The sequence below is a fragment of the Microtus pennsylvanicus genome, chromosome 9, assembly GCF_037038515.1.
Source record: "Microtus pennsylvanicus isolate mMicPen1 chromosome 9, mMicPen1.hap1, whole genome shotgun sequence".
NCBI lineage: Eukaryota > Metazoa > Chordata > Mammalia > Rodentia > Cricetidae > Microtus > Microtus pennsylvanicus.
This window is the reverse complement of record NC_134587.1, coordinates 33260001-33278173: the sequence shown is the minus strand read 5'-3', so window position 1 is coordinate 33278173 and position 18173 is coordinate 33260001. Positions and strand designations below refer to the sequence as shown.

Sequence of the window (18173 nt, the reverse complement as noted above, 5' to 3'; positions counted from 1 at the left end):
TATTCTGATGTACAGAATAGAAGGTGATTAGTTTCCGCACACTGTTCTAAGATGTGCAAAGTTCGCCGTGGTGAATAAATAATGGAGCAGCTATTCCCATCAGTTTCGTGACTCTGAAAGCCCCATCATCATTGTTTACAGGCTCCTCTAAGTACGCTCACCACGATTTCTTGGGCAGCTCTCTTGGGGTAGGTAGGCTCTTGTAGGCCACCCTCTTCCAGCCTTTGTCGAGGTATAGAACACAGATTTTTCTCACACTTTAGCCAATCTATTTATATCTTGAATCTATAATTCGAGAAACATTTCAAATAATCTGGGGGAAAAAAATCTCGAGTGATATCAGAGATGGTCACGGGCCCTGTGGGTCAACTGGGTAACAGTTGGTGTCGTATATCAATTACTTTTGCACACACCCCTATTTTTGGTGAAAAAGGAGGGAGCTATACTACGTACCAGGTATAGACTATTTACAGTGTAATGCAGGCTACCTGGGATGGGAAAGAAAAGGCCACTGTTGGTATCAGGGAATGGGAACCCTTTTCCCTTCACTTGTGCCTTTAACCTGCACACTCAAACATAACATCACACTCAAAAGTGGTATGATACACAGCACTTGTTTCGAAAAGCTTCTTAATCCATCAGAAGTCTCAAAATACTAAACATAATTTCTCTACTTTCCCCAGACTTAGAGCAATTGAAGAACAAATCAATGGGCTGCTTCAAAAAGACTCTCTGACCAAATAAACTGCTTTAAATACTCTATGTCCTCGTCCTCCTATACAACCCGCGGTGGACAGGTAGGGAAACACAGTTTATAATTCCCAATATGCAGGCATGATGGGAATTGTGGGGGGAAAAGCCCCAAACAAACAAACAACAAACAACAACAACAAAAAACTCCCACAAAAACAAACCCAACAACACTCGTTCTGGGCATGTGATTTAAATCAGACTCTGACAATGCCAGAGTGGAGAGGAGTGTTTTAAACGTATAGCCCAGAACCTTTGCAGCAGAATCCTCATGCCCATCGCCCATCTCCTCCGTGGACTGCGTAGGTCAAACTTTAAACAAGTGTGCGTGTAGAAAGCAGCGGTTGTCTGCCTAGTGCATCTTCAGATTCACGCTCCGAGGGCCGAACATAGGCCACACCGGAACCCAGTCCCCAGCGCAGTGCCACCGAGCAGGCAGGGATGCTGAAGCCGGAGTCGGCGGAACGCCGGGCGCCCGGGCTCGCGTCTCTACTGCGGCCCCGCGGGCTCCAGCGGCTGCGGCGCCCCACCGTGCGCTTGCTAGGGCAGCGGGACGCGGAAACTCTCCGGTGCCCTGCTTTCCCAGAGCCAAGGTGCCTCCCGCCCTCGCCCTTTTGCGCCGAAACGAGAGCGCGTTGTCCAAGGCGGAAACCATCTGGTCCCCGGTGGTGCCCTGCTACCGGCGACCCCAGGCCAGCGCTGCAGAGCCGGGGGACCACGGAAGGGCTCGGTCGTCAGCACTCGCGGGCGGGGTGTCCTGCAGCTCGTCCAGGAAAGTCTCAGACTACAGCACGGGTTAGACCCCACCGTGGGTAGACTTGGAGCTGGGAGGGAGGGAGGGAGGGAGGACAGAGGTGGCAAGCCCCGGACAAGGGATCCTTAATTACAGATTAAAGACACACAAAACTGTATGCTACATTTTCCAAGTGTCAGCTGATGGTCGCGACAAAAGGAAACACTGAACACCAAGGGGGGCCTCCCCCATTTATAATGTGTGCAATGTAAAATGCATGAGGTAGAGACTATGGGTAGGTGGTGCCTGGGGCCAAATCGCAGCTGCACACTCGATGGTGTAGGAGGACAGTTTGCTGATGCACCCAGAGGTCTGGGGAACCTCTTACAGAAAAGACTATAAATACTCTGCTCCAGCACACTTTGCTGCTTTAAAACTTCATTATTCATGCGTTTTTAAGTTTTAAAATTTGGTGCTTAAAGAGTTGCAATTTATCTTTAGTAATAAATACCCTTGCAACACACACACACACACACACACACACACACACACACACACACACACACACACACAGTTTTGCAATTCTGTATGTTTCATTTTATTGGCCTGGTATCATCACACTAGAAATAAAGGGGCAAAGCCAGCAGACGGAAAATCCAGGGAACGTAGCTGCAAGCACCAGCCCACAAATTATCCGTGGCTCTTTGGATCAAATGGCAAAAGGACACTCTTGTTCCTTTTTCTTTTAATTGATTACGATCCCCAAACAATCGCCACCCTGCCCCTGGGATTTAAGTTAGAGGTCACTCTGCCACGTCCTGAGTTCTGCAGAGAAGGTAAATTGTGCAGACTCGGAGGCTCCTGGCTTACCATGATTCAAGCCTCTAGTCCTGCACGATGACCTATACTAAAATAGGCTAAATGACCTCTGAGATCGTCCTGCACCACCATGCTGGGTTCCCCCTGGGTTTTCTGGCACTCCTGTATCAGTTCGGAAGCAGAGGGGTTGGTCTGCCTGCACAACGACGAGCCACGCTGAAGGTGGCAAGGCCACGGGGCTCCTTGGTCATTTCACTAACCTCTCCCCTCACAGGAGTAGCTCTCCTATTTTTCTATTGTATTTTGTCCCAACCATACCATCTTTCCCCATAACGCTTTAGGAAAAAAAAAAACCAAAAAACTCCAAGTGCTTTTTCATGTGGTTCCAGTTAAGTGATTTGCCCACACCCCAAATCGTACCATTAGCATTCAAGATTAATAGCTGCATATCAGTAATTCTTAAATACCTTCTGATGCATAATTTCAATTTAAATGATCCTGACATTATTGGGCAGGCAAATGCCTGAACCAAGATGTATGTGGACTAGTTGCAGCCAGACGACAGTCCTGCAGCTGGGATAAAACACAACCGGTTAAGATTCTTCAGCTATTGGAGACTGAGAAGCAGTTTTCTCGCTCCCCACGAGTAGACGAGGAGGCTAACAAATGTCAGAGAAGCAAATCACACGGGGTTTTGTCCACTCCCCCCTTTCTGGCGCATCTTTAGGCGAATGGTACAGAACCTCTTTAGCATCCATTGCTGGGAGCTAACCACACACTCTGCATCTTCTGGTGGTATCCCTCAGAAACATAAGTAAGGAAAAAAAAGAGCAAATCACGAGACTGCTTTTTCTTACAGCATCACCCCGCAGCCCTTGATTTAGGCCAGTTGTTAGTTCTTACCACCCACTGAAGAGCAGGGCAGGACTCAGTTTATATTAACAAATGATGCTCATGAATAGGTTTCTAGATGCCAGAGTGAAGATTTCTTCAGTGTTTAATGGGTGGAGAAAGGAGAATGGCAATAAAACCAGCTCTTAAGTTGCTCAGGATCCTTGGCTTCACACATCGATAGGGAATTTCTGTTTCTTTTTTGAATGTACTTCTTATTTCTCTTTAAGTTCTTGTATGGACTAAATACTTTGTTTTGAAACACTCAACTTTGTCCGTAGCTTAAAACTCCATTCCTCCTTCCTAGTTTTGAGTTTATAATGGCCCTTATTTATCCCCTGCTCCCATTAAGAATTTCACAATAAATCCCTGTACCAAATAAATTAAAATCAGCAACTTCAGACACTCAGGGAAGAGGACATTAATCCACTTAGTAAAATACCCAGAACTCCCCCTCTCAATTTCAGCTCTTCTTAATGTAACGTTAGTAATTGCAGCTGGCTCCTTATACTTCCTCCCTCCCTTTCATTCTGAATCATATTGGCCTTGTTTAACCTTCATTTCCTCTTCTACCCCCCACATTTCTCCACATACTTTTTTTTGACCGTGATTCTTTCTCTCTGCTGCCTGGACTGAAAGGAGGGAAAAATGGGAGCGAGGAACTTAGTACTTTCTGGTCAAACCTTGCTCTGCTTCCCCACTCCATTACTGATGCTCTGTAAGTTTTACGCATCCTCCAGCTGTATAGTTAACTACTCGCATTCCCTGACTGATCACTAAGTTCTTCGGTCTATTCAGAACTGCTCCATAATCCTGAAGCAACAGCTTTTTTCTTGGCATGCTCTTTGGAATGCCTTTCCTGGCAAGGGCAGGCATTTTGGTTTGACTGAGATTCTTAAGTTACAATTCAAAGCTAATTTGTTCAGTTAGGTTTCTGCTAGCATCGGCTCTGCCTCTCGCTGTTCAGGCCTCCACCGTGCTGCGTGGTAGGGGTGGGCTGTGAGAACACGATGTAATAGACTTACATTGTACTTGATTATCAGTTTTCAAAAGCAGCTGCATGCTTTGATATCTGTGTAAGGAAATATCAGAAGATAATATGCCATTGGTATTTATTACTCTATAATTAAGGATGTGTCAGTGTTTTCATTTAAAAAAACCCCTTTATTTTCAGAAATTCATATCTCAGGCATAAATTTCCCTATGAATTAGAGTCTAATACCATATCAGAAGTAGCTTTTTTTAAAGTTACTCCTCCGTTCTTTTTCTTCCTGGGGAAATATGTCCCAGGATGTTGTTCCTGGGTTATCTACGGGGGTGAGAGGAAGCAGGCTCAGCCCTGCACAACTAAGGTGCCACAGTATCAGCGTTCCTTGTCAGCCCTGGCACTCCGAGAGAATGTGGGACCGCCTTTCACAGCTCGGGGATGCACAACTTCATCCTTGTAGATTTTAAAGACAACAGAGGAGGGTCAGTTCAGAAATATTACAGGTCCCATTGGGAGGGCTCTAGCACCAGAAATCACAGCTTTTGCATTGCTCTCCTATTGTTCATTTAGAAGGCATGCATGGTCAGAAGAAGCAGGAATATGTCTGTTAGGGGAGATACTAACGACAGTGCTCTATGCTCCTTCTGACAGCCAGAGGCAGAAGAAAACAGCAAGCCAAAAGATGAAGACACACATTTTCTACTTCCCCTTCTTTGTAGGACTTGACCAATGGAACCAAACGTAAATTCAAGGAAGAGCTTGGAAACATCTGAGTCCCAGATATGACTCTGCCTCCACAGGACCTAAAGCAGGGCAGTGTTCCCTTAGAACCAAGTTTTCCACTGTGAATTAACCTGAGAGGCCATAGAGACAAATTCTTGACAAGAAAACCACACAGATGAATCCAACAAATGTAAGAAGAGAGAATGGTGGAGATTGTGACAGACACCATGCACATTCAATGCCCCCTTAAAGACCAGATAAAAGCAATCATAAAAACACATAAAATATTGGCCGAACTTCATGGTCTCTCATGTGCCTCTTATCCATGTAGCCTTTTGTCTGGAGGCAAGAGAAATCAAATTAGGGGTTCAAGTGAGTAATGCAATTTGAACTTGATGCTTCCTCAAAGATCAAATTCTTTGTCTTTTTGTAACTCTAATGTATTCTGGTTACTAAATATGCTGGTATGGTTTAATTTTCTCAATTGTGAATTGATACTGTGAACATTAAAACTTCAAATACAAATGACTCCATTGCTCTCCCCCTGCCCAAGTCACACAAGTATGTTTTCCCTGTAAGAGTGACATCGAACACTCTACAGTATGTATTCAAACACAGTAAGAGATAGGGAGTTCAAGAAGCACTACAGATTATCCCTTGAAGCCATCAATTCAGAGTCTCTGGGTTGAACATCAGTGGAAGAGCTGCTAGGAAGAGCTGCATGTCCAAGGCAAAAAGTTTAGGGAACCCAAGGATAGCGAAGTCTGACTTTGTCCATAATATGATTTGTGTCTAGGTTAAAATGAAGTCCTAGGCTTCTGGAAAGTAGAGGGACATCCTCTCATGCGTAATTAGAAGTTTGAGCAGTTTTGATCACTTTCTGTGGGAAAATAATGGTTTTCCGACTCAGGAAGTCAAAGACTGTTAAAGCTGGTGGGCAGCAGTCCTGACCACTCATTTCCCAGTGGAAACGAGTTATAACTCCAGTCAGAAGGCACACACTATAATAACAACAATAACATTGAAGACACACACAGAGGCAGAAAGCAAAAGTAATAATAAGCCTTTCGGAGCCAATGAGCTTCCCCTGCAGAGGAGGTTGTTAGCTACACAGGGAATGAGCCTCTACTGCAGAATTCTTTCCACCAGAATTCCCAAGGAGCAGCTGTAAAGTTGGTGCTAATTCTTGTCGTTTTGTGCAATATTTTAACCACATATTTACCTTCTTTGAGCAGCAGGTAGAACTGCTTGTTTTAAAACGGTCTCAGTTGCATTTTAATGAATGCTTTAAGGGAAGATGGCCTGTATCTCAATTCATGGCTTAAGATGCAACACATCTATGGTGATGTTTATAATATAGGCTCTCCACTCTCTTCATTGTTAATATAACATCTGATGACAAGCACTCCAGTTTTCTCCTGGAGTGAGAGGCACTTAAGGTGAGGCTTGTTAAGATCCTGTAGAAGAGTAAAAACCACAGACCATGTCAGCATTAAAGGACATCAGGGGAAACATCTGAAGACTGAGTCCATCACCCTTGGAAGTAACTTAGGGCTTAGATGAAATCTTTTTTGTGGCTCATGATATTTCTGGGTAGCAGATGCTTTCTCAAAAACAGATTTTACTTTTAAAAATATCAAATATAATTAACACTTTCAACTAAAACGAAGTCTTTGCTTCCAGATGCATTTCAAGGTGTTGGAATTAATCCATGCGGCCTTCTACAGCTGAGAGTCTCCACTTCATTATGGGTTCTGCTGTCCCCTCTATGTGGTATGCCTGAAGACCTGTGAATAGGAGCAGGGCATCCAGCTTAACTGTATTTGAAAGACGCCTGCCAAACGGGGATGTTTTGATAGTCTTTTGATTTATCCTGCCAATACTGGCATACTGATGAGGTTAAGAACTACATATTGTATTACCTGTTGAGAGAAACAGAGAGTGTGTAGATAGAAGGCATGTACCCTAGACACTGTGTCATATTTGATAATGGCTAGACTTTAAAGCTATTTAAAATTTAAAAAGAAACAAAAATTAAAAATACCTATAAAAGAGCAAAAGTTTCAAAAAACAAACAAACAAAGCAACAACATACTAAACCCAGGAACTACGGGAATTACTTAGCCTCTCTTCTAACATAATCATGAATCAACTGTATTCCCAGTTATCCACTGACTTCAAGTGCTGGCTAACTTGTTAGCACCACACTCAGCATGTCACAGCTATTGAGAAGTACATGCACACACAGAGATACAGATGTGCCTTTAATAATGTTCAGAACTGTGCATCAACCGAACTTTTTATGACTTCGAAGCACCAATACTGAATGCGAGTGCATAGCTTTTCCTAAGTGGCAACTATACTGCAAATCTGTAGCCTGTGGGGAATGATGAACACAACCAAAAGCAAACGTTGATCTGAATTTGAGTGAAGGAAAAATTCCACGCACAGGTCATGTGCAGTATCATGACCACAGTTGCCTCCAGTCAGGAAAATGGGGTTAGGGATGTAGTTTGGTTGGTAGAGTTTGCCTTGCATTGCCAAAGCTCTGGGTTCCAATTGCCTGGCTTCACACAAGCTGCAGTGGTGGACACCTGCAATCCTAATACTTGGAGGCTGAGGCAGAAGGACAGGAGGCCCAAGGTCACACTGGGCTACACAGTGAGTTTGAGATGAACTTGGGGAACGGCAGATCTTATTTGGAAAAAAAAAAGGAGGAAGATATTTAAATATTTGGGACATACTCTCTGAAGAGATTCAATTTCTTCCTATTAACCAGTGAAAAAGAACCACAGAAAACCAGAGAAACCAAATATCTTTTCTTGGCCACCTGTGAAAAGTATCTTTCTGACTACATCATTTCATTAGGGGGTATAAAGTAAAACCTTGCCCAAGAGATGTATCTTTGAGCGTCTTATTTACAATGATATCTTCTGTTTTGCTCTCAAATGAGCCATCCCTGCTAGACTCCTTATTCCAAAGATTAAGACCAGGTGGGACTTCTGAGAGCTTCTGGGCCCTTTATGAACAGGGTGAAGTATCTTTGTCTCGTGGCTTCCTCATAGGCAAGGACAAGAAGCCAGTGGCATAGTGCCCCCCCCCCCCCTGCTGTGGTTCTCACAGTAGACAGGCATGAGTCTACCCACAGACAGCTAGGTTTCTTTCTGCTGCTTCCATTTCCTGCTCTGAAACTCCCAGCTCTCAGGGATTTCCTTCCTAGGTCACTGGTCTACATGCCTGCCTTTACCCTGAGGACAGTGCATGGCTCCCTAACCCTGGCTGATTTTCTGATTTCTAGTTTGATACCTATCACAAGGACTCTGTCGGACTTTAGTGCAACCATCTGCTCCATCTTGGATGCTTGCTAGAGCACCCAGCTCCTCTAGAGAACAGAGACCCAGGCTTGGCCCTAGTCTACTCACCTCTCTGGCTTTTCCCTACTCTGCATTACATAGAAGTTTTCCATTTCAATAGGCAAGGAAGTTACAATTTACCTGGCAGTAAACAGAAGATGGTTTATCAACAGACTTTACCTTAATGACTACAAATGTTTACCTCCTGCTTTCCAGAATGCAAAGAAAGTCTTGGAAATGTCATAATATGTAACAAACATTTGCAGCTCAGATCCTTGTTCATCCTTACAAGAGACAATTGTATTCTGTCTTCTCTGACACAAGGCAGCATTCAGTAAGAAACAGATAGGTGCACACACTTAAACGCAAATGAATATGCTAATTAAAATTACAGCGGGTAGTTTATTAAAAATTTATTTTACAATCCAGCCATTTAAAATATCTTTACACCAACAAACAGAGCAGCTTGACTACAAGAATCATAAGTGACTTATCACAGAATATATTTGTAGTTGGATGCAAATATTTTTGAAGAATATTTGTACCAAATTATGGCTTTGTCAGAAGCATTTTGATTTCTCTATTTTTACCCATAAGAAGAAAATGTAGAACAAGTATCTCGTGTTCATTTTATGGATGAGAGGCCTTCACTCACGGTATCTGCCATGTTTGTCCGCATTACAGCTGTTTATCTTGCAAGTTTCTTTAAGATTAATTAAATGCAAATGAAACTCCGAGAATCATGGGAATACCTGCCAGACCCCTTATTAATACCTTCACTTAAAAATTCCTGTGCCAGAGAGTCATTAATTTGCTAAAAGAAAAGTGCTAAAGCAGCCCTTTGCCTACAGCAGCTTTGAGATGGCTGCCCAATTAGTTCAGGAGCATTCTGATCCTCTTTCTAGGCCCTGTGGCCCTTTGAGGACACAAGAAGGCTCCGATGATAACCTGGCAACCCAGGTAGAAACTCAGCCAAGTGTGAGTGTTTGAAGCTGCAGTTTGGCTGCCATCGTGTCGGCAGAAAGAAAGAATTCAGGCACCATGTCATCCAGTACAAAGGATAAAAACGGATTCAACCGGAAATTCAATGTGGCACCACATATGGGATACATGAGTGCGGTTATACAACAGGCCACATATTTTTTTTGAACAGTCTCCTACATGTGATGCCGAGGACATGTGTAACCATCATAACGTCTCTAGGAATCTGTATTTAATTTGAGTTGGGGTGGTGGCAGGGATTGGAGATCTGAAGCCGCCACAGGTTTGTGGCAGATGGCTCTGTGTCAGCTATGACAAGCAGCCAGGCTCGGCTTCCTCTGCAGATTTTCTTTTCTCTCTGATCAGGTAAATATGGGCACACTCTGGAAAGTTCTTCAGATTCTGCCTTAGGCTGCAAGTTTGTGACTTAGCCCCATCTGTCACAAATCTTCCCTGGGTTCTGTTGTGAGCAGAGACCTGAATTTGCCATGTAGGGCTGCCCAAGAAAATGGAGCCACTTCACCCTGCAACAAGGGGGAGGAGAGATTAGAAAGCAGTGAAGAAGCGCAGGCCCTGAAATGAGAGACGCCTGAAAACTCACACTGCAAACTTGCCTCATCTCTCCAGCTACAACTCCCAAGCCACCAAGCTCCATGGATGACTCCAGAAAAGCCTGGCTTCTGGCTGGTTTAAGACAGCACTGACTTCAGCTGGGAGAGGGAGCAGTTTGCACATGGGGAGACTGCTGCACACATCCCTTGGTTTACGCCATGGATGATGGCTCTTAGAAGGTGACCATCTGTCTTTGAACTTTCACACACAGAAGGTATATGGAACTCTCAAGAAACAGCTTTGCCATGTGAGTTTTACCCTTAAGGAGCAAGGGCACACGATAAATGCCCTCACTAGTACACGGAATTTATAAGGTGCTTTACATTGCCAAATGGGTTTTATTCATTATTTCATTATAGCACTTCCTCGGGGAAAAATGCTATTATGGTTGGGGAAAAAAAAATCCTTCTAGATCTGCAGAGGAGTAACCCACAGGCCAAGAATTTACCTAAGGAGAATGACAAAATCTCAACCAAGTTAAACGGGCCAAAGCAGAGACAAACCATATAAAATCATGGTAAGGGAAGAAAAAAGGAGGAGAGGAGAAGATGGGAGGGGAGGAGAGGAGGAAGGTATATGGGAGACAGAAGGAGAGAAAGACTGAGAACCTGCATAATATTTTGCAGGTGTTGCTTAGAGATTTTATAAGCTCTTGAGAGAGCACTATAAATCTTTTCATTTTCTCAGGAAAAAGTAAGATTCTAGAGTAGTGTTAATGCTGGTGAGATCCACCTTATCCATATCTAGACTCCATGCTCTAAGTAAAGGGGACTCCAGAGTGACAGTCTCTTAAAGGGACTTAGAAAAGGCTTGGTTGTGGTTTGGATGAATGTAGTTTGACATAATTAAGACCACTGCAAATGGCTTTTCTGGGCATCGAGTCTGCTTTGTAAGCACAATCATTGCTTGGAATGAGTTTTAGACAAAAATCTGAAAATTCTTTCCTCCAAATAATAGATTTTGTAGCTCTCAACTGCTGAACAATTTAAAAAGGACAGAGTAAAAACCAACAGTTATTTCTGAAAACCTTGGGAAACTACAGGTGACTCCCCCAAAGCACAAGGACACTTTCCTCCTTTCCCAAGTGCAAGCACACACAAAGATATACACGCACAGAGATACACACAGACTGACACATGTATACACAGATACATACATACACAGACACAGATATACACACACACACACTTGTATTTACGCAGACACAGCACACACATACTACACACACTCATATGCCATTGCCCAGTTTGTAAGTCAAAGCAAATGAAGAACAGGATAGAAAAGAGGTCTCTGCTGTGAGCACGGGTGTGTCTACCCTGCACACTGGCCATATTCTTGCTTTATTTTCAGTACTGATAATAAGGGACCATCTCTTTTTTTTCAAAGCACTTAAAAAGAAAGGGATAAAACGTCATGATAAAGCACAATGTGCCAGTCTCACACAACTGTTAGAGTCTTTCAGCGAGTAACGGACTAAAATCAAGGCCAAAAGTGCGACCTCCATCCAGCCTGGCCTCTAGAAAAGTGCCACTGTCCGTGTAAACAGTCAGGGCAACTGGCGTTGCATTGGAACTGGAACCCCATGTCCAGTAGGCTGATGGGTCCAGAAGAGCCCTTACTGCGAGAGAAATCAAACTTTTTTTCCCCACAGAAGTACACGGCTAGTGTAATTTTCTACCTGGAGCACGATACAGGTTAATGTTAGAAAAAAGTTATAGTCAAAACCTGTATGTAATTCATGCATGTAAATTTTTTAAGAAGTAGATTTAAATTTTTTTTAAAGTGATAAAAAAGGTTTAGATTTTAAGATTATTAAGAAGCATTTTACTTTTTACATGTATTAGATTTTTCCAATGATCTTTAAGTGTGTATGTGTGTGAGCGTGAGGCACCTGCACACGCACACGGGGGAGGGGGATGAATATTTAAACGTCACAGGCCTGAAATCATTCAGGTGAAGCAGTCATAGACTTCTAATGCAGAACGTCATTTTAAGCAACAAAAGAACAACAAGACAGAATCAGTTCTGCCTCTGCTTCAAATCCCGCTGCAAGTTACAGCCCCCAATCTCTTAGTCATACTAAATGTGCAATGTTTCCTATAAGAAGAAAGTCAAGTTTAAAAGCCTTATCCCAGTCATTAAGTTTCTAAGTCTGAGTCCACATGAAAAAGTGTACGTTAGGAGAAACTCTAGATGGTACAATGTTGGAATGATGTTGAACATGAACCTTTAGCAACAACAAGAAAAGGCGTAAAATGTAAAAGGAACAAATGAAGGAATCCAATGACATTCTGTCCTCTCAGACTTAGGAGTACATGCTTTATAAAAGCAAACACAACTGTCCAACAGAAGAAGTAAAATAATAAAAGAAAAAAGGAAGAAGAAAAAAAAGAGCATTAAAAAAAAAAAAGCCTTTGCGCTCTTTTTCCAAACACTCGAAGGTCCTTTTCCATTGCACAATTAAGCAGAGCTGTCCTGGAGGGACGCACGTCTCCATTATCTGCTCAGGAGAGCAGATGCCTCCTGAGACTGGGACAGGAACAAGACAGAACTGGAGACATGACTGTAGCTTATGCTTTTCGTACCTTTTGGACACATCCATTCTTACCAGTTTGACCTGTTTTAGTATAACAAACCAGACTCGAGTCCATTCCTAGCATTTTTAATCCAGCGCCTCATGATGGGCCATTCGTCTAAATGCTCTTGGTTTCTTGTAATTTTAGATAACTTTCTTTAAATTTTGAGAATAATTTTTAGATACAGTATCACTAACATTTTCCAATGAGGACATATATTAAGGCATATCATAGATTTAAAACAAAAAATTCATTGCAAAAGTACTTAAAATATACATGTAAATTCTTATAGATTACTAATTTATAAAACATTGAGTTGCAAGGTTTATCACGTAAAAACTAAAGTTATCTGGGAGAGTTAAAATGTAGCAGTTCAGTTATGAGCCATCTTTAAGTATGTGAAGAATTTTGTATATTAACATCATACAACAAGCTAACATTCTTTTAGAATTTTTCCATTATTTGTCAAATAAACATTATATCTCAGAAGGGTAGTAATTCTATTGAGAAAGGTCAGCTAGAAATCTGCTTTTTTCTACCTACAGACAACTGTTGCAGGCCTTGTGAAAGAGTTGAAGACTCAGATGAAGTGTAATAGGGCTAGTAGAACTTGACCTGAACCAACATTAAAATAAAAAAAAATTTGATGGTATAACAGATTTATAAACACTTCATCCAAATTCCCAAATATAACAAAGAGTTGATATTTTACCTGTGAAAACAAAGAAATAGGTTTACATCACAAATATAGCAAGAATCCACTTGTACCAAAATTTGTATTTCCTTAACTTCGTAGTCTGCATGCTCTGCCTGCCTATCACATGCGTGGTGGACGTGAACGAGAGCGCTACTGGGCTTTGGACTGAGTGACGCTGGAGCAGTGAGCCTTGGAGGCCCACTCTTTGCGAGGCTTCACATGCATGATACAACAGTTCTCGGCTCCGGCAGTGACACTGAAGCCTGGAACTGTTCAGTCAGCATTTTAAACCATTATGAGCTACCTTCTGAACCATTGCCAAGTTAATAGACAATGAAAGATAATGAGCTTGAAATTGGGTGTTAAATTGCATTTTTGGTTCTCTTCCTTTTTTTGTTGAGGTTTAACTGTTTCCTGGAGAAATAAAGTCATGTTTTTCAAGTATCAACATGTAAATATGTATTTTAGGCCTTGAATAAAAAAAAGGCAGAGGAGTGTATTTCACGCTGAAGGCTATATATTAACATAGAAAATGAAAAGATTCTGTACTATAAAAGTGCTAGATTGTAAACTTTGCTAACCTTAATAAAATGAAGACACTATAGTCAAAGGACATAAGGAAGCGAGTTATTCATGGCCTAGAGCCACCTCTGGAGCCCAGAGAGCAGATCCCACTTTAGCTACTTACATTTTCAGCAGTGGCCTTTTGTGCTATTTCTATAATTTAGGATGCTTGATTCAGGTAAGGGAAGAGGAGGTGAGTATGCGTGGTGCTATTCATATAAACCATTTGCCTTGACATTTTGAGCTGAGACGGCTGGATCTGACTCTAAACATACTAAGAATTTTGTATGCCCATTTTGAATAGACTGCGGGGTGGGGGAATAAAACTTTTGAAAGCTGTCTGTCTTTATGTGTGTAGTTCAATCAGCAGCAAACTTCACTAATGTCATTCCCTTAGATTTCTGAGCACTTAGGATTTCATTATGATGGGAAGAAAGGCTTATCCTTATTAGTATAATTGTGGAATCTTCCCTTTACTTCCTTTTCAACTAATGAGTTACATTAATCCAGGTTCATTTTTATAAGCCTCTTGGGGCTAAATGTACAGGACAGTCATCTTAGAAAACAATAAATTAAAAAGAAACCATGTACTGTGCATGAAGTGCACGTATTTCCTAAGACCTAGGTTAATACAACTGGCATCCAGTTTAATTAATCCTTGTTAGTGTAACAACCAATACCCTCCCTAGCATGTTTCCTTTAAACATTAGTATGTTAATTAGATGCTTTTTTTAAAAAAAATTTCTTTGTATTTAAATGTGGCATTTCTATCACGTAAATTTCTTCTCAATAGCTACCTTATAAAGATGTTTTCTTATAATATCTGGTCTCTTGCAGAAACTCTGGAGCCTCTTTGAAAGCTGTTCAGGTGTGGAATACAGATACTCAGCTGCAGGAAAAACAGATACATTTTTAATGAAACAAAAACCTCAAAGCACACACTCGATATTAGTCACTTTACTAATTAAAAATGCATATTGCTCTGTGCCGCCTCATGTTTTACATTATTTAAGCATGATTTTATAAGGTTACCTCAGCTCACAAGGATGTTTAATGCTAAATAAGACTGTGTAGTTGTGCTGTTTAGACATCTCCTCTGGGTGATTAAAATACATTATTCTAATGTAGCACAATGCATATGTGATGTATTTAGTGATGAGAATTTTTCAGAGAACCAGTACGAGAGCTGGATGCACTCTGTCCAACAGTTGCATATTATTAACTAGTCAATTGTTTAAAGAATTTGGTATGACTTTCAATCCTTGAATTTTCTCTGTGTGTATCATTAAAAAAAAATCTGTTAGCAATTGCAGCAGTACTGACCTGCTTATAAAAATCCGTCATTATGAGATGTGTATGCTAACAATGAAGAATGCTATTTGAAAACTTGCTTTTTTTTGTTATCTTAAAAGAACAGATGGTAAATATAAGCTTACTCTAATGTATTAAAACACATAAATTTTTCCTTAACACTAACATGTTGACTTGCCAAATAAACAATTGCTCCTACTCAAGTTTATTTTCAAACTTTTAGTTTAGCATGGATCCTGTATTAAATCACAACAAAGAAAAAGCACATGAAAGTAGCTACCTGGAAATATTTCAGGATAAACCAAGTCTTTGGGACAAAGTGGGTAGCAGCCACAGTACACAGCTTCCAACCTGCAGAGACGTCAGAGAGGGGACAAGAGTAGAGCAGGCACAGCATCAGTCAGAGGGGAGCTTCGTGGGACAAAACCCATGGTCGGCAGTATACCCTAAATGCCAGAGTTGCTCTTTGCAAGATTTTATTGATCATGCCCGACTTCCATGGGCCAGAACCGGCAGCATATGCTTTGTTCACTGAATTAATCACAGCGCAGCGCTGCATTTTTGTTGTTTCTAAAATACTGTTTAACACATTTTATAATCAGCAGATAAACACATTCAACAGCATGGGAAAGTATGGGCAGCTTTTCCTAATAATGCTACAAAGCCTCAGAATGTTCATTTTTCAAAAAATGTTTAAATAAAATAGCAAATACTTTAGCAGGGAAGCCGTAGAAATGATCGAGACACTTTTAAAAGCACAGGAAAAAAAATTTACAATCTGTTGTGATGGGGCATTTTCATTTCAAGCTCAGGCTTTGAAACAATTTGTTATTATGCAGATGTAAAACTCTCCCTTTGTGGAAAAACTCTCGTTCAGATTATTTTAATTTTGCTTTTCTAACAAAAAATTCGGCTTACTTTCTATTTTATCAGGAAAGAATACTTTCACTATTAAACAAACACAAAGTTCTGCAGTGTGAGATTCCCCTGGGAGCATCTACAGGAGCTTTTCTCCCTGTGGCAGTGGTAGGGGGCTAAGCAGAGGGAAGGTATAGCCCCTTGCAATCTTGCTAGGTTTGCACAATGGCTATTGATCTGACATATCTTAAACCTTGAAGATACCACTGTCATTTCTGTTGGCTAGAAATTATGCAGTGAAATTCAAAACACTCTTTAAAATATGTTTATTTTATGAGAAACTTTGAATTGCATCCAAAATGTTGACCAAAGGCAGAATTTATTTTGAACTGCAGATTTTTTTCGGTCCAAGAATGATCTGAAGTCATGTCAATGTTTACCTTGTTTATTTACAGTGACAGAGTACATGCAATTTAAACTGTTTTGAAGTGGGGGATGTTTTCCCTATTTTTATTATGTTAAACTGAAATTAGTATAAAGGGAAAGTATTGACTTGGAGCTCCAATTCTGGAAAAATGCTAAGTTTTTATAAAGCACAGCAGAAATGCAACGATCACTTTGAGAAGATGAGCACTCTAACCCTTTTCTGCAAAGGTTTCAGTGACCAACGATCACTTTGAGAAGACGAGCACTCTAACCCTTTTCTGCACGTGCATGTCTTATAAGCACAGCTATAAACTACGCTGTGCTGCAGTACAAATCATTAAGAAAACTTTTGAGCATATCAGCCTGTAATGTACTTCACGAACCAAAGGGAAATATGCATGGTGTCTGAAGTCACTCGGTTTTAAAATGCTGCGCCAACGGAAAAGCAAATACATGTGAGCATTCTCTTATAATTACATAAGTTAAGAGAGAAATCACAGGCATTTCAGAAAGTGCATATTATCTGCTTTTTAATAATGAATTTGAATTATTCTGTACACTAAAAGAAAATCATTACAGGCTGACTTACGTTTCAAGTCGTTGTATGAGTATATAATACCCTATGTTCATAATGTCTCTACCAATTAACACACCATACAATAAGATGGGAACAGCATTATTTGATGTAACAGAAAAAAAATAAAAAAACCCACCACCTAGATTTTAGTTTTTGTTTTTTGCAAATAGTCATCTAATCCATAGTCAAAGTTCCAATTCATTAAAGCAGAACAATCTCTTTCAGCTAGTTTTGGACTTGTTAAAATACTAGTGTTAATATTTAGCTTGGGATTACATTTTAAAATACACAAACAAGTCTATAATATTTAAAAATAAATCACACAGCATCCTCATAAGTTCTTCATATTTTCCTATTCTGAAAAACACTCATGATAATACAATTATTCATTATTTCGATCCTTATGCACTACCAGTTAAATAATAAATAGGGTTCCAATTGATCTATTGTTAAAATGACTAGTAAATGACCTTTTTATTCCAATTAACAAATCATCAGCTAAATCTATGAATCTTAATATTCAGATCTATTCACTTCAATTCATACAATTTATCTGCAAATAGTTGTTGGGCTTTTGATTCTAAATATAATTAGCTGATAATTTTGCTTGGCTGAATTACTTTTCTGGAGGGCCTGCAAAGGCTCTCAGTCGCATTATCTAGCAATAATGAATCTGATAGGTGAAATTTTTTACTGTAATGAGGATGAGACACAGTTGTGACACCTGAATCTACTAATAACAGAAGACTGCTAATTATCGACAGCACTTTTTTTGTCTGATGCAAGGAGAAAAAAAATCCCTCATTATTAAAAAATAAAAAGTTACAATTATAAGTGACACCGGAGGAGAGTAAATAAAACGGAGTGATTAAAACATCGCTGCTTTAAGGGTGCTTTAATTAAGTGGAAATGCTAATGTTGTCATACTTAGCAGATGGGATTAAAATTAGTTATTGTAAGTAACTCATATTTTATGTTATGGTTTCCACAGCATGTCTACAAGATCTAAGAAAGTGATACATTCCATAAGACATTTTAAAAATGAAATTCTCATACTCTTTACAACTCATAATAATGAACATCATGAATAAACTATTGAAAAAAATCCTGCCAAGGATTTTACCATAGTGACTTAACTAGCAAGGAATGCATCCATAATGTACTGGACTGTTACAGTCTCTCTGATGGTATGCCTTTTTCTTTGCTGACTGCTGCATTCCCTATTTCATTCACACTCAACAAAAACAAAAGTTTGGGACTCGGGAATTTAGCCAACATCAAATGTGGTGTCAAGAAGGTAGGGTCTGGATATAG

The 18173-nt window shown here is 40.5% G+C and overlaps 1 protein-coding gene across 5 annotated transcripts in view; it reads right to left on the bottom strand.

Annotated features, from left to right (window-relative positions):
- Positions 1-8631: 8631 nt before the first annotated feature.
- The window catches only part of Qtman (queuosine-tRNA mannosyltransferase), a 339919-nt gene continuing 330377 nt past the window's right edge, over positions 8632-18173 (bottom strand). For all 5 annotated transcript variants that reach the window (XM_075985299.1, XM_075985298.1, XM_075985302.1 and 2 more), the window contains 3 exons: positions 15279-15349; positions 14485-14576; positions 8632-9762 (listed from right to left, as the gene is read on the bottom strand). In XM_075985299.1, the coding sequence (XP_075841414.1) occupies positions 9679-9762; positions 14485-14576; positions 15279-15349 (247 nt within the window). In that variant the 3' untranslated portion in view covers positions 8632-9678. The remainder of the gene's footprint in view (positions 9763-14484; positions 14577-15278; positions 15350-18173) is intronic.